This window comes from Amborella trichopoda, chromosome 4 (genome assembly GCF_054954075.1).
Source record: "Amborella trichopoda isolate Santa Cruz 75 chromosome 4, AtrichopodaSantaCruz75HAP2 v2.0, whole genome shotgun sequence".
Lineage (NCBI taxonomy): Eukaryota > Viridiplantae > Streptophyta > Magnoliopsida > Amborellales > Amborellaceae > Amborella > Amborella trichopoda.
Window position 1 is genome coordinate 6,557,922 of NC_142339.1, and position 24,891 is coordinate 6,582,812.

General features: G+C 35.1%; 1 protein-coding gene and 1 long non-coding RNA gene across 21 annotated transcripts in view; one reads left to right on the forward strand and one right to left on the reverse strand.

Moving 5' to 3' along the window:
- The window catches only part of LOC18439193 (anthranilate synthase beta subunit 2, chloroplastic), a 56,883-nt gene extending 55,979 nt beyond the window's left edge, over positions 1-904 (forward strand). For all 10 annotated transcript variants that reach the window (XR_016053935.1, XR_016053936.1, XM_088864569.1 and 7 more), the window contains one exon: positions 553-904. Coding sequence is in view for 8 of the 10 variants with exons in the window: in XM_088864569.1 (XP_088720695.1) it covers positions 553-672 (120 nt within the window). In the remaining 2 variants the exon portion in view is untranslated. The remainder of the gene's footprint in view (positions 1-552) is intronic.
- A 4,916-nt stretch (positions 905-5,820) lies between these two features.
- On the reverse strand, positions 5,821-23,560 carry LOC105421047 (uncharacterized). Of its 11 annotated transcripts, none has more exons than XR_016053949.1 (6): positions 22,830-23,560; positions 14,641-14,736; positions 13,276-13,359; positions 10,118-10,229; positions 6,692-6,848; positions 5,821-6,516 (listed from the first exon to the last, which is right to left on the reverse strand). It is a non-coding gene; the product is annotated as an uncharacterized LOC105421047 (long non-coding RNA). The 11 variants fall into 11 exon arrangements; XR_016053946.1 differs by having other exon boundaries at positions 5,821-6,562; XR_016053947.1 differs by having other exon boundaries at positions 10,118-10,311.
- Positions 23,561-24,891: the final 1,331 nt, after the last annotated feature.

The window sequence follows — 24,891 nt, forward strand, 5'->3', positions numbered from 1 at the left end:
GAAGTTGTCTGCCATGCTCTATTTTGTTTGGTGGTGAACAAGTTACTATTCCCAATTGTAGTCCTTTAGACTTCAATTCTAGAATCTAGCTTCAGTTGGTAAATTTGTTTGCAACAAGATTATCGCTTTCTGCCTAGTGATTGTTTTACAAGATTTGAGATTTAGGAAACCAATAAGAAAAGACCTTAGGAAGAGAAGATGCCTCCATATTTATGTCTTTGAATTGGTTAATTAATAATTGTATGCATCGTATGCAGCAAGCCTCTTGTTTATTTGAATTTATTGTTGCATGAGATATAAGGACATCCACACCTCAACGCAAAAGCTATTCAAGTGAAATGTAATATCTTTCCTTTAAATGAAGTAAAATAATGTGGGAATTTGTTGGCGAAAGAACACACTTCCTCCGGAGACTAGCATTAATGAATTTGTGATAAACTTCAAATGCTACACTTTCTTTTGGCTAAACGTCTACTTCTCTACAAATTTTATCTTGGATTACAGTTGCTGCTGCACATGGAGTATTGACACTTTTGAGTTTTGGCATTGTAGGGTGTTCAGTTCCATCCAGAGAGCATTATAAGCACTGAAGGCAAAAGGATTGTGCGCAATTTCATCAGCCTCATTGAGCGAGCAGAGGCACACTCAAAATACGGGCTTCTGGGTGCTTAAAAAGTTTGAAAAATGCAGAGGAGCTTTTCTATGCTGATTTCTCTTGTTCTTTTTCAGGTACAGCAGAAGCGGATATTCTAATATTCCCTTGGTGTTACTAAACTATTTATCAGACTTGGATTTGTTCTGTTTTCCATTTTAATCCACTCAGACTATCATGTATTTTGTTTTGAGTAAAACATGAAAACAAATGATAAACATAAATAAATGAGCAAAAGGAAACCCGCATAAAGTGTGTGTCAATAGCTCTCTTTCTTTCACACACACACACACTCTCTCATGCATACACAGACACACAATTTGTATCTGTTGTGTGTGCGTGTGTATGAGAGAGAGAGATCGAATCCTGTGACTTTTCTGAACCTCTGAGAATCAAATTGGTAGATTATAGAAAGTACTAAAAAGCAAAAAAAAAGAAAAAGAAAGTTGAATAGTTTTAATTTCAATATTTTGGTAGATTCCCTTACAATGCCTCAGGACAACGAGTAAAACTGGTAAAGCTCCACTACTTAGTGTATAGTATACATGTTTACATCTTATGTTTTTTGGTATTCTAACTGCTAAATCTGGCACGATCCAACGGCTTGTATTCCATAATCAAAATAATTGACAGTCTGCACATGCTATGTTTCTCAGTTTTCATTTTTTTTCTTATTTAACTGGTATTTCTATAATTTCTACACAGGGATTTACTTATTTTTAATTAATTGTGGAGATTCTCCAATCTCCATGAATGTCAATGGACTGTATAGTATGTTACATATGAGATCCTCATCCACATGAGCTAAGCATCGTGCATTACATATTGTATATGTATACACTAGTTATATTGTTTGGATTTTTGAAAGGGGAATTAAAAGAAAGATGGGGTTCTCTTGCAAAATCAAAACTCTTTATCAAAAAAAAAAAATGATTCTCTTCCATAAACTCTCTCTCTCTCTCGGATTTCGATGCTTAAAACCAGATTCAAAACCAATTTGTGTGTGTGAAATCGATATATATAGTTAGTTGAGCATCACCGAAATCAAGATATGATATCTAACTCTTTTGTTATCCTTAGAACTAAGATATCTAACTCTTTTGTTTATGTAATATCAAAAACAATAGCTAAGAGACATCTATTCTTTTTTATTTGATGTGATGGGATCGTATTCTATGAGATTATTTACTTTTGTTACAAAGAGGTCACAATAATTTTTAGCCATTAGATGTCATATTGTATGGCTTGGGGTGTGTCACAAAGTTTTGATAGTCAATGACTTACAACTACCCAATTTGAAATTTGATAAACGACGGATTGTGATCTTCTTGCACTAAACATAAAATAAATGGTCTTTTTGCATACTTTTCTTATCGTGACGGCATAAAAAAGAAAAAGCCAAAAGGTTATATGCTCCAGTGGGAGCATATACTAGATCCACTCCCCGGAGTAAAAGCCATGCTTAAGGAGTAATTAGGGCTAAATTGATGGAACTTCCTCAACTTAGCGACCAACCTAAAAAAAGTAATGCTCCATAGATGTGAATAATGCTTCATAGATGTGCTTGGAAGGAAGAAATGTCCTTTTATTGAATAATCTATCAAATATATAGATAGTAAAATCTTAAGTGATTAGGGAAGAATAATGTCCTGGGGTTGAATAGAGACATCAAATATTTAGATAGTAGAGTCTTAACTCTTAAGTGATTGGGAATCTCTATATGAAAATATTCATCTGATAATTATAAAGCGGATTAAAAGATACAAGACTGAGAAGATCCTCCTAAGCTAGATGAAGTGAGCAAGTACTGCTAGCTGCATGCTCTAAACATTAATTTGCTACGTTACATTTGTCTTCCTATTTGATATCAGTAACATTACAATTTAAAATCTTGGTGGGAAATATCACTTAAATCCCCAAATGTTTTCTTTTTAAGAAAACTTATTCCTCAAATCAATTTACAAAATCACTATGGTGGTTGAATGATTCATTTTCCCACTAGAATGTGAGTGATCATAACGACACTTTTTTAATTGTGGGCAAGGAAGATGCACGTAGGAGTTTTACATCTTCAAGGAAAATCTTACAATTTTTAAAAATTTAACTTATTTAGGGTTTGAACTCCGAATAAGTAGGGGAATTTAGGTAGTTTGGCCACAATCAAGTGGCTCCAACCATATGATATCGTCAATTATTGGTTTTTTTTTTTTTTTGGGGTAAATTATTGGGGAATACAGCCTCTACCTATTTTAAAAATAGTCGGTGGTTTTGAGTTAGTGGGAATGGAAACCTAAACCGATAGTTGAGGCTCGGTAATGCTACCACCATAATCTCAACCACATTCCTACACTAGTTAATGTAGTTAATAAGATGGAACTGCTAAATGATATTTATACTCTCGGTTATTTTTGTTCCTTTTTCCCAACCCTAAACAACTAGGGATTTTACCCTTGTATGATTGAAGCGTTGCCAAATTGCCAAATTCTCATGATCAGAACCGAGTGATTTGGGAAATTCTTGAAGGAAAATAAATAAATAAATAAATAAATAAATAAATATATATATATATATATATATATATATATATATATATATATATTCCTCTGAGGACAATTTAGAGGGGAAGGTATCCCTTACTTGTTGTACAAATGGTCGGAAAATCTTGCCGCCCTAACCACCTTGAACCCATTTGAAGTGAACAGTAATATGTAGACTGTACTAAGTAAATATTAAATTTCCCATTATTGTTAAATTTTGGGAAATTCTCAAAATATATCTAGTTGCTCAACAATGTAACACTTCAATTATTCCAAATGTGTATTTTAATAGGTATTTTGAAATTAATTCAGAAGATTTGGATAAAATATTAAAATAGTTGAACTCGTTATGTATTGGAAATGTCTCCAATGAGACCATTTACTTTCGATATAAGGACGTTACAATCATCATTGACCGTTAGATTTGAAATCTGATGATTGAAGACATGTGATTGTTTGGGTACAAAGTCCAAAAAAAAAATTCTCAAATGTTGTGACACACTTTCATCTATTGGATTTCACATCTAGAGGCCAAAAATGATTGTGACCTCCTAGTACCAAAAAGAAATGGTTTCATAATATACCATCCCGCTATATATTTCAATAAATTTCCCTTAAATTTTGAATCTACTTAGCCTCTTTTGTTATCATCTCCTTCGTCATTCTTATGATGTTCCTCCTTGCAACTGCTTCGATCTTCAACCTCAACCCTAAGTATGATCCTTAATAGGTTCGAATTCTAATAGGTAATATCTTCTTCAGCTTTATATTGCTTGATTCTAATTAGCTCAATTAAGCCCTTAATGCAAAGAAATTAACTTCTTAATGCCATTAGATGGCAAGAGAAGTATAAAGATATTATGTCAGGTCTTAAGACTTTCAACCAACCATATAACTGGTAATATGATCAACCCGGACACTGGACTCTTTAAGGAGAATTTTACTTGTACAAACAGTCATTTTATTTTTAATAATTTACAAACAATGCTCTTTCCGATAGAACTCATTTGATATTGTGAACCATATAAGTTTGTGAGCGGATTATGCTCGACAGACTAGATTTAACAATCTGGATGATATGTGGGTTCGGCATTTTCATAAATTCTTTTATGAAAGGTTTTGTTTTTGTTTTTTTTTGTTTTTTGCTTACCTGGTTTCTGGTTCAAAAAGGAAACAGAAAATGAAAAGATCCACATACAATGCTCAGATTGAATCTATGCCATCCAGCCTATACTGTTCAATAGGCCAGCCAGCTTACATAATCATTTTTCACAAAAGTAGGGACTTATTTTGTGAGTTGGCTGATCTATGCTTAGTATAGTCTGGAAGGCCTAGATTTAATAATCTGGAATGCCCATATCCACCGACAGGCTACAAGGGCATGTTCATTATTTGTTCCTTGTTCATGATTTTTTAAAATATTGTTTCTTGTATACCTAGGTATCGTGCACCTCTCTCCACAAAAGTTAAAAGGGTTTAGAAAAAAAAAAAGGCACCCTTACATTCTAATTTAAAAGGGTTTAAAAAAAAGAAAAAAGAAAAATAAAAAAAAAGAAAAGGCCCCCATACATTGTAGTCATTGAATATGCTCAAATTGAATTTAAGCCACCTAACCTATACTATTCAATAGGCTCACAAGATCATTTTCTTTAAAAGAAACTTAATTTTGTGATCTGGACAACCTATGCTACACTAAAGGGGACAAAGATAAGTGCATAGGCATTTTTGCAATTAATTCTTTTTTTTTTTTTGTGCTATATCATATATCTCTTCACGAAATTTCAATTCATAATAATTTAAAAGATGTATGTACATGGACAAGGATAACTGCATAGGCATTTTTACAATTAAAATTTTTTTTTTTTGGTGCACCTATATTTCATATATCTCTAACAAAATTTCAACTCATAATAATTTAAAATATGTATGTACATGCTGTTATACTATTCAATAACCAGCCGGCTCACGAAATCATTTTGTATAAGAGAAGAACTTGATTTTGTGAGTCAGCCCAGTATAGTCTACACTAGACAACTTAGGTTTAACAATCTGAACTGTACGCAAGTGCAAAGAACAGGTGCATGGGACCTCCTTTTTTTTTTGCAAAGTGGTCATAATGTAAGATTTTGAAGTAGATAATTTGACGATTTTTTTGCGCAGTGATCATAATGTAAACGGTGGAAAATTAAAATTTCCCTCATGACAACTTAGCAAAAAAATGTGAAATGCCAAACATTAATGTGAAGTGAAGGGAAAAGGCTTCCATACTTCCCCTACAGCATAGAAGATCTATGATTCTCCAACCATCCAGCCATCCAATTTTGATTAAGTGAACCACTCACCGTTTGATCTTTAGATCAAACACCTAAGAATATTTTATTTTTAATTTTTATACAAACTTTATGAATATAAAATTTCATGCATGCCATCTTCTCATTGGGGTACTATTATAAAAAATATTGTAAGTAAATTTTGTATAAAATATAATGACCACAATACCCCTTAAAAATCCATTTTTAAGGTAAATTTTAGTGGGGGCCCACACGTGTTCATATGAGTCGGCTGACTCATAAAACCGCATCCATAGGAAAATGTTTTGATAGGGCTGCAAAAAAGAAAAACCCAAACAAGGAAAAAAAACACTAGGTATTTACAATTCTAATCCATGATGTCTTCAATCTCTGTTCCTATGCGACATTTGCCTATCATTTGACACACCGGGTAATTGTCTATCATCTGGAACAAACTCGAAATAAGATCTAGTGTGATAATTAACTGTGAAATAAGGACTGCGGAATGCCAAATCTGCAAGATGTTATGATCTATTGAACCAATAAAATGCTTACAAGATAACCCACCAACTTGCCCTCCATACATGTGCCTGTCCACCTAGCAAGATCGACAATGTAGTATTCATCATCATGGATCTCGAAGCGCATGTCCACTGCCCATATCAAGTGATGGAAAACCTAGTCTTCTGCTTCCACTTGTCTGTACAAATGGTACTAGTACTCAGCTACATTTACTTGCGCCGTGAATTTATCTGAAAATCTGATCATCAGCTTTGTTCAAATCCATTAAGCGAGTATAGTGATGTTTTGTCAGGGTGTTTGTCCTGATTCACGTTGTACATCATTTGTTTCTTGGTCAAAATCTGATTGCTCATGCAACAACCTTTGACACTTCCTGCTACTCATTGGCTTTGAGCCAGTGGCTAATGAACCTTTACCAATTGGAGATTCAGGTACGTGCTCATTTATCATGCTGCTCACCCAGAAGTTAATGTCCTACCAACCTTTGAGCAGTGCACGCACCATATATCCCCATCTGTTACGCAGTTCACCCATAAGCATTGGCTCTCACTTTTCACAAACTTCAAAACAAAATTGTGCAATATAGCAAACTGATTAGTGTACATGACATGTGCATTCTCAAAATCATGATCCTTTTGAAGTACAACCATGTTGGCTTATTCTGAATGGGCATGCTATTAGATTGATACCTTTAATCACACTTTATCTCTATCTCCTGCTTATCTCTATCTCCGCTTGGTCTCTACCTTGATGACTCATTCCACACAATATGGCCCCGGAAAGGCATGCTCCTCACAGTATTTGGTTGACCTTGGTGCTAACTTTGAGTTCTTGAATGATTATGTTCTGCATTATTAAAAAAGAAGCCGACAAAATACTTATCTCTTGTCCTAAGGCTATGAATGCTTCTGGAATCATATGTATGACTATTTTAGGCTATGAACTAATCTCTTTTTACCAGAAGCATTAATTTTTTTTATCCTTCTATTTGAATTAGTTGCATAGATTGATTTTCATTAGTCACTAGTTACAAGCATGCAACAAAGTTACGACCAGCAAGTATTAGAGAAAATCACAGTAGAGCGAATGAGATGTCATGCCCTTACAACAAAAAGGTAGGTTTCCCATACTCGACCAAGAGGCTGGATGCTCCAACAAACCAAATACCCATTTCACTACGAGTAGAAAGCACCCCATTGACCTTATATGGTTAATATGCATAAGTACCATATTGAGTCCAAGTGATTTTAAGAGATTTAGGCCTCCAAGGTAGATAAGAAACATCTAACTCAAGTCTTTAACAACTAGAGGAGCTTTAAACACCATTGATAGAGGTATGTTAATTATAATGTTGATGCTCTTGCCTCTCAAGTATCTTACATATCTGTCAACAAATTGGGGGAAAAAAGAAAAAGACAAAAAAAGGGATCTTCGATGAATATTGAATGAAAATATGTAACTAGAAAGTGAGATCTACCTGCAGATATTACTATATATTCATTGCTAGTGATGTTCATAACAGGTCAAATGGTATACATCCGCTAGAGCTTAGAATCAGTCACCTTTCTTAAACAAATAAGTGAAGCATTTATACATGCATACATGTGTGACATACATACATTCGTGTGTGTGTGTCTGATAAGTCATACAAATTCAAGAACAAATAGGCTTCCCTTATTTGTCTAACGTGTATGAATAGGCTTCCCTTGTTTGTCTAATGCCATATGAGCCAATACTTGTGTTCTAGTTGCACCAGTTACCTTTCTTAAACAAATAGTTGAAACATTGATAAATATATACATGTCAGAAAGACATTTGTTTGCATTTGTCAAGTAATTTAAACCAATTCATCTAAGATTGTACCAAATAAATACAAAACAATATTAGGGTTTCATGGAATTGGCTCCACAAAGGATTAGGGGACCTAGACTTGTATGGAATCAGCACTATACAAGGACTAGGAAGAGAACCTATAAATTGTATGGAATTGGCACCATATAGAATCAAGGTTCCTTGAGGAATCAACAGAACAAGATACGGAGGATTAAGCACCTTATCGATGGAATTCACAACCATAGCTTAAAGAAGCCACTCTTAATTAAATTCTCAAGTTATATTGTGTAGCCTTGTTTTTTTTCATAAGTATTTCATTGCCTGGAGTTACGCTCAATGCATGTGTCATGGTGGCTTCTTGGCTCAATTCCTTGTTGGGCTTAGACTCCAAGTAATTCTAGATTTGCCATAGAAATTCTACTTTCAAAATTAAAAACTAGGAAAATCTTTATAATAAGCAAGCTCCTATTGCATAAAGGAATTTCTCATTAAAAGGAAACTAAATCTTTGCAACCTTAGTGACAATTATCATTATAGGGATATTCTCGATGGAGGGTTTTATCGGGATATTATCGCATATCTTTTCATTTGAAAATGAATCAAATAATTATCAGGACTTTAATCTATTTAGTCAACTATATTGTTCGTTGTACAATAAATTCTTATTAACCTTGATGAATTTGAATTCAAATTATACACAAAAACTAAATATGTTAAAAAGTTTATAAATGATAAAATCCACTATTTGCTAATGTAACTCAAAAATTGAAATATTAAAACTCATTATCAACCTTAACAACTTTAACTTCATATTCATTATTAGTGACTTGCAAATTGCTCCCCAATTGTTCCACTGAGATTTTCAGGGCTATTTTTTGGTAATTGAATATTTCTTCTTAGAGTCAAATTGCTAATTTTGCTTTCATATTTACGATCAAGAAAGCTTCTTATTGTGATAATATGATAAATTCATTTTATTGGGATATTTATTTTGTTGGGATAGTATTAGAGTTATTATTGGCAATATAACTGATTGTGATAAAATTGAGAAAATTTCAATTTATCAGGGATAATTGTCACTAAGCAATCCAGTAACATAGGAAACTAAACCCTAGAATTTCAACGGGATCTATAAGACTCAATCCTATTTGGAAATTTGGAAATAGAGAAATTAAACCTAATATTTCTCACTAAAGCCATAATCAATTTTCTGCCCAGGCAACAAATGTTCACATGCAACCAAATGTAGAAAGCCAGGTGCTGTGGTAACATTGCTCCCAACTTTGTAGGCTATACAAAGTGCTTAGCGGCAAATATTTTTCAATATATTATCAACAAGGAATTTTGCCAGGAGATTATGGGTAGAACTTTTCTATATATTATTTATATAGAACTTATGCAAAATTCACCTAACTTAATATATTATTTATAAAAAGAACTTATGCAAAATTTATTAATACACTAACTTGATATATTTTTATAAAAAGAAGGCTTTACCTAAGCATAATAAAAACTGAAATTTATTTATACAAAAATGAAAACACAAATATGCCATAATAATTATATGATTCCAAAGATTAATACATTCATCATCGAGTCCAAAATAACATAATCCCATACACATTTTAATTTTAAATTGGAATATCAAGATATTATTACTTATTTTATGCAAGTAATTAATAATGAATGGATATCTCATCCGTGATCACTTTCATATAATTTTTTTTTATCTTTTCTAGGTAACTTATATATGCAATAAAATATCCTTTGATTTAGGCATACCAATTTGGATAACTTGTCTTTAATGATAATCATTTTTATCAAATGTATTATATATATGTCCATTAAAGTGTCTTATTTAGGAAAGTGGATACTTTTTAAGCAAGTGTCATAAAGGATTTCAGGCTTTGACATTCAAATGACGAGTAACTACACATGATTTTTTCTAATTAATTAGTACCCAAATCATATACACATGATTTTTCCTTATTAATTAGTACCCAAATCATACCCCCAAAGGTTTCTCATAATATACAAAACCAAGATCCATGACTTGTCGGATCATTAACATCCATGGTACCATTCTAGATTCCCTGGATGACGATTCTAGAGAAACCACAAATCGAAAGGTGCGATCCATGTATCAACGTTTAAATGTAGGAAAGGGGTTAGGGTTTTATTAGTTAAGGTGTTAATGATAGCAACGGCCAACACTACAACCCTATTCTAAAACTTGTTTGGTTAACCATTAAAAAAAAAAAGAAATGTTTAAGAGCAAGTACCTCCCATGAATCTTTCTTCGCTGCAATTAAGATGCTTGACTGAATGCCATGTAACTCACCTCCCTCATGAAGTTGCGGATAAAAGCAGAATTGTTGATAGCATGAACCCTTGCTGATGAAGGCTATATTATCATTCTTCATGAAAGATTGTGCTCCTCTCATGGTGTTATGCATAGAAATTATTCTCTTGCATACTATGATGAAAAAAAAAAAGTTGAATTGTTTTCAAGCTTGCCAAAAAGCTCACACTTGGCTCTCATCATCAGCGTCAAATTTTTTTCCCAACTAATTAAGATCGACTACAAGAATCCTGATCCTCCTGCTCTATTAAAAGTCATACCTTCAGTGAGACCATAAATCCCCATATCTTTTCGTACCTGGCTCTATAGTTTATATACATGTCATTCTTTTTGTGACATGTCCCTTTTAGGCTCAACATACATGTTTGCTAGGTTACACTATAATGATACCTCTACATGCCATTTGTATTGTGAAAATACTCTTTGCGTCATTCTTTTTGTCAAATTGCTCTTTAAACAAAGTATACATTTCATTCCTTTTGTGACATGCTCCTCATACAAGTCACAAAACAAGTCACTTTTTTTGTGAGATTGCTTTTTAATGCAAACTATGTGTTGTTCTTTTTGTGACATTTCTTTAATAAGTTTATCCAACCAAATAAAACATTGGAGCATCGCAACGTTGCGTTATCAACTTCGCACAAGGTTTGTGTTAGGATACATCCAATTGCTTGTTGGAATGACAACTTGATCTCTGAAACTAACTAGTGAAACAGTTTTTGCCATTTGAAAGTAGTTGGCGCTAGGGCATAGAATTTACCGAATTTCGATCCGAATCCCGAATTTTGGAACCTATCCGGATCCAACCCAATTCTTAAAATAGTATATATATATATATATATATATATATATAATTTTTAAAACTTTAAGAAGACCCAAGCCCCAACGTATGTTTATAGAAGATGAACGAGAGGATTGAATCCTCGCTTCTCTCTCTCTCTCTACACATGAATTAGGATTTCTCTGTAAAACCATGATTTGAAGTTGCAGCAGATGCCGCCGGCATAATTTTCCAGTGGGTTTTTTGGTGAGCTAGGTAGATATCGTGTGTGACATACTCTGTCACTCCTTATGTCTTCATTAAATCATTAATTTCTCTCTCTACGCTCCTTTCCCTCCAGTGTATTGCCATTTCTCTCTCCTCCACACACCTCTAATTGTTTGCCCTAAATAGATCAACCCACTCAAATACAACCCTTTTGTTGCCCTCTCTCTCTCCCTCAAGCTTCCACTGTTTGGTGGCTCTAATGGCCAATGCTCCAGGAGACCTCAATGGTTACAGACCATAGAAGGGCAGCCATTTTCATGGCATCTTCATAAGGCCAAACTTTCATCTTCATCAATGGCTCTCCGAACTTTGACTGTATGTCCAGCCTCTTGTGTGCAGAGGACAACAGCAGCATCTTGGAGTGGGATGAGATATACCACTGCAAATCAGATGATTGCGTGGGTACTTTTCAGATCTGGATCCTAGCATTTTGTATCCGAATGGTTTTGGATCCGGATCCCACGTATACTTTTCAGATTTAGATCCGAATACAGACCCAATTCAAAAAATTCTCAGCCCTAGTTAGGCTTCTTAGCCAAAAGTACTTGAAAACAATCTCACGTGAAGATAGGATAGAGAAATATATGAATAAATATATCAAATTAGAAACGTTCTGCTCAGCGTATCCAAAAATATTTTCTTTATCCAAATTCCCTACATCTCTAGTGCGTGCGTGTAATCCTTGTCCCTAAACTCCTAAATCCCTATTTCTCTATCTGTTTATCTCTAGTTTTAAATAGTAGAATTTCCTTATTCATTAGTGCATCGAATAGGGAATTAAAATATAATATTAATATAAAACATGAGATCTTCTTCAGTGAAGTATTGTGCATGGTATTGAATCTATTGACATCAGAGAAACTCGGGTACAATGGACTTTTTTCCTAAAAGGAAAGTAGTAGCATCATCTTCTCCTTTGGGGTTATTTTTGTCGACTTAGAAATATTATCAACCTCTTAGAGGTTCATGACCATTCGTCTTTCTCAGAAAAGGAGGGCGTAGTCTTGTTTCCCCCAAAGTAGAGAACGCGCACCCAAACCTCTCAACATGGGACATTAGCTGAAAAATATCATTTCTTCACTTACCAATTAATAACACATGCCAAGTTCCAAAAATGTAACTTCATATTATAAAATAGTACTCTAACAAATTAAATCCTTTAAAAGTCCAAAAATGACAAACAGGTGAAGCTTTATGATTTTCAAAAAAAAATACCAAAACCACACAAGGGAAACCACAAAAGTGACAGGGGTAAAATAGTACCTCAGAAGGCTATAGAGATACACAGAAAGGAAAAACGTGGTTTCCAAACATACCAGGTGTTATTCCTCAAATGGATATCACATTAACGCTGGTATGCTTGTCATTTTAACAAGCAACTGGAAATATACTTCTTGAAAATTGTACAAAGTTGAGAATGCAAGGATTGGAGAATTGCTACTCTAGTTTTTGTGTGTAACAAGTTTTGATGTGGTTGAATAAACGCAGCCAAAGAGCGGTATCATAAAAGAACGGCATAAATAATTTGCATAAAAGAGCAATGTCACAAAGGATATCATGTTAGAGTTTGCATTTAAGAGCAATGTCATAAAAAGAACAAGGACCTAGTTTTTATGAGTCTATTTAGAAATGAGACGCCCCTTAAAAATCTATTTTTTGAGATGGATTTTTGGACTTAATTTTTAAGGACATGCAATCTCTAACATGGAAATCATGAATATGAACAAATGAATAAATTTCAAAAATTAGAAATAACAATTTTATTAAAAAAACATTTGGACCGTTAGTTTCAATTGTTTTTAGATGGACCACCTATTTGCATCCATCTTAAAGATGGATGGTTTATACCTCTGGACCGCATATGTAGAAATGTAGAAATGTGGTCCAACCCACATGAAACAATTTTCCAAAGAACAATAGGTATAATTTGCATGACAGAGCAATATCATAGTTTGCATGTAAGGCAACGTCACATAAAGAATGGCATATGTATCAACTACAGATCGAAACTGCGAATTACTTTGACAAACCTGAAAACAAAGCATCTTCTCCTTTTTCATCATGGTACAAGAGAAAACTGTTCATGTGTAATACCATAAGGGGAACGCACAATTCTGTAGAATGAGAAAATACTCTTCATTAATAAGGGTTCACGCCATCAGTAATTTTGTAAGTTAATAGCAACTCCTACAAAGAGTTTTTCAACATTGATGTTCAATCAAACATCTCGTTTCGGCAAATAAAGATGGACAAGAGGTACTCACTCAAAAAAACAAAGTCATGCAATCTCACACACGCACACAATGATAAAAATGTGTGTATTTTGGTTAGTGAAGTGGTTGGAATCAAGCTCGGGATGCATTGTTGCAAGTGCCGACACCTTAACCAATCAAGCCCAAGCCTGAGTCTTAATATTCATCAACATAAACATCCCTTTGTGGTTGGTGGTTATGCTCTAGACTCACAATATCCTCTTCATGTATATATTTGTTGGAATCACTATATAAACACAGACCCAGACACACACTAAGAATCTACATTTCATTTAGTTGTTCAAGACTGCCAATCAATTAGCTTCAATATGACAAAAATATAGAGCACAAGAGAAAATTCATTCAACCAAGAAATAAAGCATGCTACACTGCACTTTGGGACAAATGGTGTTAGCAATCATCTATAGGACCAACATAAAAGAAAATATCTAGGCTTTGGTGAACTGTATATTGTTGTTGACATTTAGTGAAAATCTCTAGCAATCAACATAGTTACATCTCCAGGCAGACGCCTTCCTAATCATATAACACCTCACTTGTTATCTAAGATCCTTTTTTATTTGAGAGATATATCTAACATCCTTAAGAGCCAAGAGCGTTTGCAATACCATTGACATTTCTATATGTACAGCATGTTCTCAAATCCGTAACTTAAAACTCCTCTAATAATTTTGAAGACTTGAAGTAGTTCTTCCTAGCCACTCTTAAAGCACTAGGATGCGAGGCAATTGGGTACATCTGCCGATTGAGCAGGTAAAGGTCCATAGTGAGCTTATACTTGTTGTAAACTAGGTATTTGGTTCATTGGCAGTTGAGACTATTCATTTTCCTTTTTCCTCAATGCATATCTTATTAGTCAAGTAATGGAAATCTTTCTTTTGTTGTGAGGGCAACATATTTGGCTCTCCGTAGATTTTTCTCTAACCTTAGTAGGTTGTAAATTTGTGGCACAATGTTTAACTACTAAATAATAAAAGCAACTTATGTGACTGATTACAAAGAAAACACACAATACAGCGTTTACGTAATTTATGATGTCATTTCATAAATAAGAAAATTGTAGGGATGCCTTTTAGATAAAATATATGAGTACATAGAACTATTTCTCTCCATAAGCCTTACAGATGCATTGGAGGCTCATGCACACTCCAAACAGAAAGAATTCCAAACCCAGTTTGAGCCCACTCTATAATAATATTCCTGAATCCTAAGGGGTACCTGTAGAGAAAAGAGGTTAATTAATGGCATAAGAAAATCATACTCATAATCCAATAAGTAATCATATGCACAAGAGAAAATCTTACCAAGTTCAGGAGGGATAAATATTCCTCTCAGTTGTCTCCTTCGCAAGACAAAACAGAGGTATTTGGTATCAAACAAAGATAACAAACAGAGGTATTCTTTTCCTTAGGATCACACCCAAGGAAAAGAATAAAATAAATAACTTCTAATTTCCTCTTCTCTGAATTCATCATTCATATATACCTCATAGATTCGTTTACATCCACCCCCCAAGGATTCAGTAATGTCATTACAAATTGTTTTTTTTTTGTGAGAGAAGTTGACTTAACATTAAGAAATAAAGGAAGTTACAAAGAGTTGGATCCACGACACGTGGACCTCAGTTGAGTCATAGTCCCTGAGAGTAGGGCCAGACGATACAGGCTCAGACACACAGACAGCCAAAAAGGCTAACAAGACTAATAGAAACACCTGTTACTATAGCAGAAAGAGAAAAGCAAGGAAGGGGCTTATAGATTTGGCCCTTTACAATGTCATTTCAAATTGTTCCTGAACTAGGACCACAGCTTCGTCTATTCAGAGTTTGGATGTCTCTTCCAATCATTGGTGAGGCTCATGGAGGTGAACTTAGCCTATATCCTCATATTTTTTTAACCAAAAGACAACCAAAGTTTCTTTGTCATGCTTTCTACTTTATGAACTGACATCATTAAATTTTTGTAAATTTGAAAGTAATGTATGGTTTATATGTAAATGGCTTTCAGAGAGTTCTTTTTCTTTAGTCAGTAGTTAAACAATATGCAACAACAATACAACATGCCGGGGTTAGATTGATAACTGGGAAGAAGGAAAAAAGTCAGCAGCCAAATGACACAAATCAGCAATTACATGGGTTGAAAACAGAAAAACTCAACGAGATAGTCTCGAGCATAACTCTTTAAGATTCAATGTACTGAAATCCTTAAGCAAGAAAATACCTATTGGGGCCACAAAGAATGAGTGTCACGATTGGATAGGTTGATATATCATGAATCTACTAGGTTTTTTCATTGTATGAGTAACATCCAGACACTTACAGGAGGCATGAGTCCACTATGTTGACAAGTGGCAATGGAGGGAGGCTGAAAATTTGAGAGATGATTTAGTACACTGTGTTCGGCACAAGGTTGTCATACACTAAATGTTGGAGTCCAATCATACACCAAATGTTGGAGGCCAATGCTCCAACCGGAAACTATGATAGCCGGTTAAAATATGCCTCGATACACAAAATGAGCAAAGTGCATTATCCTAGAGTGGCCAATTTTTAACTGAATCCTGGCAGTTTTCTCTAGCTACCTTGGGGCATAACTTTGTGTTATTTAGTCCAAGTGAACATCTTGGACACAAAAGTAATGAGGGGGTCAAACGAAGTTTACAATTTGGACAGGCAAAGCTTTGTTGATGTCCTTACAACTTGGAAGAGGTAAGGTTTTGTCACAAGGGGAGAATCATCCTTTGAAAAGCTAATTAAGTGAATCTTCATACAGAATGCATGTCATTCTTTCGCATGAGAATTATCATCATCACATCCAAGCCTTATCCCAACTATTTGAGGTGGGCTACACGGCTCTTGTTCTGCCGTTCTGCTCTATCAAGAGTCATATCCTCAATCAAACCATAAGTCATCAGATCTCTTCTCCCTACTTTCATCCATATCCTTTTGGGTCTGCCTCTTTGCCCTTTTAGAGCCTTCCACTTGAACCAAATCACCTATCCTAAACCATGTGGTATAAGGTCTACGTTGTATATGGCCAGCCCACTTAAGTCTACTTTCCCTCATCTTGTCGCCTATTGGAACTACCACTAAATTCCCTTGTATGTATTCATTTCGAATTCTATCATTTTCTGTCTCGCCACTCATCCATCTCAATGTCCTCATGTCATCTATACTCATCGTATGGATATGTTGTTTCTTAACTATCCATCGTTCCAACCTATAAAGCATGGCTAGTCTTACAGCCGTCCTATTAAACTTCCTTTTCAATTAAACTGATATGTGGCAATCACATGAAACTCTGGATGCAAATCTCTACTTTGTCAACCCATATCTAATTCTATGATTGACATCTTCTGCAATCTCTCCATTATCCTAGATTATTGACCCAAGATATCGAAAATAACCTCTTTTAAGTATTCATTAGCCATCAAACATAACTACTTCTCGTCTCTACTCCTATTATTACTAAATTTGCATTCCATATATAGTTTGTCTTCATCATGCTAATTATAAAACCTTTATATTCTAGAGCATCCCTCTAAAATTCTAATGTTGCGTTGACACAGCCTCTAGCCTCATCAATCAAAACGATGTCATTAGCGAACAACATACACCACGTCACCTCATCCTGTAGATGCCTAATTAACCCATCCATGGCCAAAACTAGTGTAGTTGTCCTCACACTAGTTAGTGCTTCCTTGTACATATCTCTTACCATGTCAATAATTCCTCTAAAGACTCTTTTCTTTTTCAACACCCGCCAAATTAACTTTCTAGCTACCCTATCGTATGCTTCTCTACATCAATAAAGGCCACAGGGAGGTCTCTTCCCTTCTCCCTAAACGTCTCAATTAGTTGCCTAATTAAGAAAATAGCCTCAATTGTTGACCTCTCTTGCATAAAAACGAACTAATTTCTGGATACACTTGTTTCATGTCTTAATCATTGCTCAATCACTTTCTCCAACAACTTGATAGTGCGGCTCATAATTTTGATCCTTCAATAATTCATATAGCTATGTATGTCACCTATGTTCTCGTAAATATGTACTATAATAATTTTTCTCCATTCTCAACACCTTGTTCAACAGCTTGGTCAGCCAGAATATATCGATCTCTCCCATGCACTTTCAAACCTCTATTGAGATGCCATCAGGTCCTAAAGTCGATACAACCTTCATCTTTCTAAAAGCTTCTTTCACTTCAAATATCATTATCCTGTGAATGTATCTATGACCTCTGACCTCATTTAGGTCGAAAGTTTCTTCGAACGTTGTGCTCTCAAAGTGCTCGTCATTTAACAATTTTTGAAAATAAATTTGCCACCTTTTATTAAACTAGCTATCCTTCACCAACACCCTAGATCGTCACTCTTAGGGAATTTAATATAATTTAGATCCTTACACTTCTTCTCTCTCATTTTTGCTAGTTTAAAGACATACCCTAGTTTATTGAATAGATCATCCTATGACTTTTTTTAACTTAATAGAGCATTGTATGCCTCAAGTTCAGCCTTACCATGTTCTTATTTTTTCTTAGCATTTTTATATGGACCTAGTTTCTATGCGGCCAAGCCCACATATGTAGAAATGCGGGGCTCTTAATAAATCTATTTTTGAGATGGATTTTAGGACTTAATTTTTAAGGACATGTAATCTCTAGGATGGAGATGATGAATACGAAAAAATAAATAAATTTTAAAACCTAGAAATAACATTTCCAGTAAGAAAACATTGTTTCCATTGTTTTTAAATGGAGCACCTACTTGCATCCATCTTTAAAATGGATGATTTACACTTCTTGGACTGCATATATAGAAATGCGGTCCGCATGAAACAATTTTCCATTTTTTATTCTTCTAAGTTTTGGTCTTTTCTATTATATTGTCAAGCTTTATAACATGATCGTTTTTCTCTAATAGACTTTTGAACCTCATCACTCCACCACCAAGTTTCCATATCGAAATTTCTTTTCCCTTTGAATTCTCCTAAAACTTCTTTTGCCACTTTATTAATACAATTTTTTCGCATAAGAATATCTACCAAAAACAAGATTGACATTTGTATGGGTGGCAATGGGCCACGTGGCCCAGGTTAGGGGCAACAAATTTGCCACAAGAACCAGGGCAGGGCTTGAAATCTAGACCCATTGTCCAAGGCCAGGCCCGGCCATGCTTTCTTTGTTTTCTTTATATTTTTCTTAAAAAAAGGTTTCATATCTAATGGCTTGGCACAGCCTGGCACAACTCCATTAACACGGCCAGGATGGGCACCTAGCCCAAGCCTAGGGCCGTTCTTGGGCTAGGGCCACTTTGGCCAGGACTGGGCTGGGCAGGGCCCTCAAGCAGGCCCGGCAAACCTCTAGAGTCTAGGACCAAGCTCAAGCCATCCCTCGACTAGCTTCAGAGGGGCCCATTGCCACCCCTATCAAGAATTTTGTCTAGCATAAAGACCAAAGGGAGAGAGTCCACTTAGATAAGTGATTGGAGGTTCACAAACTAAAGGGAAACCTAAATGTGGGGGAAAGTCAGTGAGGCTCTTTTGTCTCACTGGATTGGGAGGATGGTTAGTAAGGACAACATTTTTTAATAAGTCTTAAGAATGCATGTGAGGAGGATGAGAGGTACAAGATGGTATCAAACATAGGTTGAAAATTTTGGAAGAACGCACCATCTTTCAGGAAAAATGGGTCGTTATGAATTCATGTGTATGGTAAAACTTACCAAGACATGAATGTGTCCGACACGTGCTCAACATGTTACATATGCAATGAGACAACTCGGACATGCATGTGGCATGTCTTGAAAAGCTTCATGTAAGGCACGTGCTTCTTGGAGTGTTTGCCATCGACAAGTGTTAGACACGCGCTTCTTCAAGTGTCAACCATTAGATATGAGTGTGACTAACTCTAGACACATGTTTGTCATTTAGAAACACATCCATAACTCTAGACACGCGTTCATCACTTAGAGACACATGTCCCTAACACATGTATATGCAATACAGACAAACATGTCAATAAGCATCCATTTTTTAACAAATTTTATTATTAAGAGCTTAAAATAATTTTATACTACTCGAGTGCACGTGCTTTTGCATGTATTTAATTGCCTAAAGAATTGAATGAAAATATACAAATTTTACCATTTAAAAATACAGAAAATCTGCAAATGCAAATAGATGATGTACAGTGATTATTGGCTGATTTATGGAAAGGATCTCTCTCTAGGTCTCTATAAAGCTCGTTTTTGTCTTCAAACTTTGGAAACCTTCATTGGAGATAAAAATGTCTAAAGAGTCTCTATAAAGCTCATTTCTATCTTCAAAAGTTTGGAAAATTTTCATTGGAGATAACTTGACTTAAGATATGGATAGGCACATACATATCCCCTGCACTTTTGGATCTCCTTTTAGATATCTCTCACTCCCCTGCCAATTTGGAAACCCCCTCCGTCCCTCTCTCGCACCAATCCTATGCCCTCTCACAGTTCTCTCTCCTTCTTTCTCGGTCAGCCATCCTAAGCGCTCTCTCACAATGGACCTCTATTCTCGTTGATCACCTTGTGTCTCACCCTACCCTTAACTGTTGTTATAAATAAATTATCCAGAGAAGCGATGCAAAATACCAATAAAATCTACACCTAAATCAAAATCTATAACACACTGTTTAAAATTTAAAATACCATACCAAAATCTAGAAAAAACTGAAAACGATAAAAAACATGAACCTACACCAAATCTAGAACACGAATCATCACCATGGAAATCAAAAACAACATAAACACCCATGCTCTAGAATTACATGCGTAATCATTCTTATCTAAAGTGGGTCGAACTAAAAAATATTATACATGTCTCAGTCATCTCATTCCACTCAGCCGCTTCTCCTTCCATTTATGAAACCCACAACCTGTCTCCATCTGAATCAGATATTAAATAATCAAGCATATATGGGATCAAAACTGAAAGGAGGAACAATTTGGAGAACTTGTACTCCAGATTTTATTTCAGTATCATTATTTTTTGATGCAAAGAATTTTATGCTTTGAATAGGTTTGTGAACAAGAGATTACTTCAGATTTTTTTTTTTTTTTATACTTTACTTCAGATTATTAATACTGGAAAACAAAAACAGCCTCCTAAACAAACAAACAAGATAGAAACTGATTATTCCTAATAATGAAGCAGAATGCTAGATCATAATTATCGAACATGGGAGGTAAACAGATGGATACATAAAGATAGGAATAAACATGACACTTAGTACACGGACTTGAGAACATTGAGAAAACCATATAAAACCCAACACAAACAGTGGCATGCAAAGATTAATTAGGAGTAAGAAACAAAAGAAATTTACAAAAACAACATATTAATAATATAAGGGAAATTAAGGTAAACATCCTTACTTTCTAGGAATATTTAAAAAACAACCACAAAATTTTAAATTTTATGTATATGTTCCTTTTCCCCCTTTCTTTTTTTCCCAAAATTCCCAGTATTTGGGACTCTCAGTTCTGAACTGTGCTAAAGTTGTTTTTTGCGAAAAAACATTATTTAGTACTGAGAGTACCGAACACATTCATGCCTGAACAAAGTTTCGTACTAAGAGTACCGAACAACTATTAAAAAATAAAAACCGAAAGTGTTCAATACTCTCAATACCCAGCATGAGAGAAAGACAATAGTTTAGTATTGAGAATACCAAGCATAACATGTAAAAGAATATATTTCTTGTTACTAGTAATACCGCACTTAATTAAATGAATGAATATATTCAGTACAGTCATTACCAAATAATATTTTCCACAAAAGTTGGCTTCAATCCAGCTCGGAACTAAGAGTACAAAAATGGGCATTTTGAGAAGGGAAAATAAAAATGACATCTACATAAGATTTTAAATTTTCAGGACATTTCAAATATCCCTAAAAAACGGATATTCACATGATCCCTAAATATCATCATCCAAGCCTTATCCTAGCTATTTGGGTCAGTTATACATATCATATTAAGCCATTCCGTTGTATCAAGGGCCATACCCTCAGTCAAACCATAGTCAATCCATCTCCTCTTACTACTTCCATCCACATCGTTTGAGCCTTCTACTTGCACCAAATCATCCTTCCTAACCAGTGGTTTTCTAGATGGACACTACACATGGCCAGACCACTTAAATCTACTTTCTCTCATCTTATCGTTTATTACAGCTACCCTTGACTTCCCTTAGATGTATTCATTTAGAGTTCTATCCTTTTTTGTTTTGGCACTCATCTATCTCAACATCCTCATGTCAGCTACACTCACTCGATGAATATATTGTTCTTAACGGCCACATTCTGTCCTATAAAGCATGGTGGGTCTTACAATTGTCTCCCCTTAAGTTTAATTGGCAACGATCACATAACACTCCAGAAGCGAATCTCCATTTTGTCCATATAACTCTAATTCTATGTAACATTTTCCTCAATCTCTTCATTCTTATAGATTATCAACCGAAGATATTGGAAATAATCTCTATTATGTCCTTCTTGGCATCAATTTTAACTAATATCTCGTTTCTACTCCTATTATTGCTACATTTGTGTTCTATATATTCTATCTTAGTCCCACAATTCTTAAAACCTTTTGTTTCTAGAGTATCCCTCCAAAGTTCTAACTTTGCATTATCGTCTCTAGTCTCATTGATCAAAGCTATTAGCTATGCCATCCGCAAACAACATACCTCACAGTAACTCATCCTATAGAAACCTAGTTAACTCATTCATAACCAAAACAAAGAGATATAGGCTCAACGGTGACCCCTGATGTAGGCTTATAATAATTGGAAATTCGCTCGTCTTTCCACCGGTTGTCCTCTCACTAGTTAACACTCACTCATACAAATCAACATAACAATTAGTTCACAAACAATATAAACTGAACACAACAGAGGACTTGCGTGCAAAGATTAAGCACAGGCAATTGGCAAGTAGTTCAAAATAAAAGCCAATGCTCCTAACAATAAACATATTAGCTAGCTCATGAACTGGAGATGAAACAACAAAAGACCCACTACAAAAAGGCGACATGCAAAGAGATAAACTCATGTAAAACCAAATACTAGAAAGTGGCATGCAAGTATCAACCAGAAGAAAATAGCAAATTATTCCATAAAAAAAACCCAAATACAAGATAGCCAATAAAATATACATAGAAATTAGCTCATGAACTTGAGATCAATGATAAAATAAAGCAAAACCCAATTTAAAAAAGTGACATGCAAAGATTACTCAGAATCTACTAGCAAACGACACTATAGACAAGCATTATACCTGGCAAATATTGAACACATCGAATGGATTAACTGGATTATTCTCCTAAATTTGATGCTTCGCTGAACCCACTTCAGTTAGGGTGAAGCTCTAAGGGGCCAAAACCCCTATTCCCAATTGTTTCAAAGCCATGCAAATTGAAACCCCCATCTGTGGAGAAATTGGGGTATTTCTTTGATGGATGCATGTTTGGAGAGAGAGAAAGTAGATTGAAATTGAAGTCTTCTTGAGAAAGCCTTAGTTTGAGTATCGGGATCGAGAGGGAGTAAGAAAGCCATAGAAGGTATAATAGATTACAACGAGCTCAAATTCATTGGAAGAGAGAGACAATGAGGGGTATATATATGGCCCGGCCACATAAATAAATAGAGAGAGAGAGTGGAAAGTTAGAGAGAGAACGGAAAGGTCCGTAGAGAGAGAGAAAGAGAGGGAGCCACAGTGGAAGAAAGAAAAATGTCGAAATGATCACTCTGGCCTACTCTCACATCTCTCTTCATAATTGACTAAACTGCCCTTCCCCCACCTGTCTTCTTCTTAATAGAGTCGAAGGTTTTGACAGGTTAGCAACGGGCCTGGACCCGGACCTAAAAATACATTACTGGACCGGGACTGGGACTTGGGTTTGGACGCAAACCCGCATCTGAAAATTACAAAGGGATACGGATGTTGACTCTGGCCCGATAGAGAGAGAGAGCAGAATGTCTGTTATAATGCATGTTGGGCACACAGCCTTTAGCAAGGGATAATGATTGTGTGCTAAATAAATAAATTTTTTTATTTGGTGAATAAAGAGAGATCACGCCTGTACATTTTCATGTTCGGCATGTAGCCTTGGCAAGAGAAATATTTGCATGTTCAATAAATGAATTTTTTTATTGGATGAACATAGAGAGAGAGAGAGCACGCCCTCTTACAAGTGCATATTGGGCACGTGGCTTTCGTGAGTAGAAATGATAGTGTGTTAAATAAATAAATTATTTTTAATAAGTGACCTTTAACAAAGTAAATGTTCGTATGTTCAAAAAATAAATTTTTTTATTGGGTGAATAGAGAGATGGCACCCTTTTACAACTGTATGTTAAGCACGTGACATTTAACAAGAAGATATGATTGTGCGTTAAATAAATGAATTTTTTTATTGGGTGAATAGAGAGAAATCACGTCTGTATAACTGTATGTTGGGCACCCTTGGCAAGGGACATGTTCGTATGCTCAATAAATGATTTCTTTTATTTGGTGAATAGAGAGGGAGCACGCTCTCGTATAGTTGTATGTCGGGCATGTGGCTCTTAGTAAGGCGAAATGATTGTGTTAAATAAATGAATTTTTTTATTGAGTGAATGGAGAGAGCTCACGTCTGTATAATTGCATGTTGGGCACGTGCTCCTTGACAAAAAAAAATGTTTGTATGCTCGTTAAATGAATTTTTTTATTAGGTGAATAGAGAGAGAACATGCCCTTTTGCAACGGCGTGTTGGGTTGCGTAGCCTTTAAGTAGCGAAAATGATTATGTGCTAAATAAATAAAAATTTTTATTGGTGAATAGAGAGAGATAACGTCTGTACAGCTGCATGTTGAGCATGTGGCCCTTGGCTAGGGAAATGTTTGCATGCCCAATAAATGATCTTTTTTATTGGGTGAATACAGAGAGAGAGAGAGCACGCCCTCTTACAACTACTGCATGTTGGGTACGTGGCTTTTAGCAAGGGAAAATGGTTGTGTACTAAATTAATTAATTTTTTTATTGGGTGAATAGATATGTACCAACTGCATGTTGGGCACGTAGCCATTGACAAGGGAAATTTTTACATGCTCAATAATTGAAATTTTTTACTGGGCGAATTGCATGGTGGACACTTGGCCATTGACAAGAGGAAATGATTGCGTCCTTGGGTTTCATTAGTAGTTGGTTTAAACCAATGATTTAAAAAATGTCGAATCGCTTGGTTTGACTCGAAAATTGACAATGAATGTGTCGATTCGGGTAAATTATATGGAATCGTCCGATTTTATAGAGAATCGGGCAATTTTGTACAGTGACTCGTCGATTCACTGTACAGAA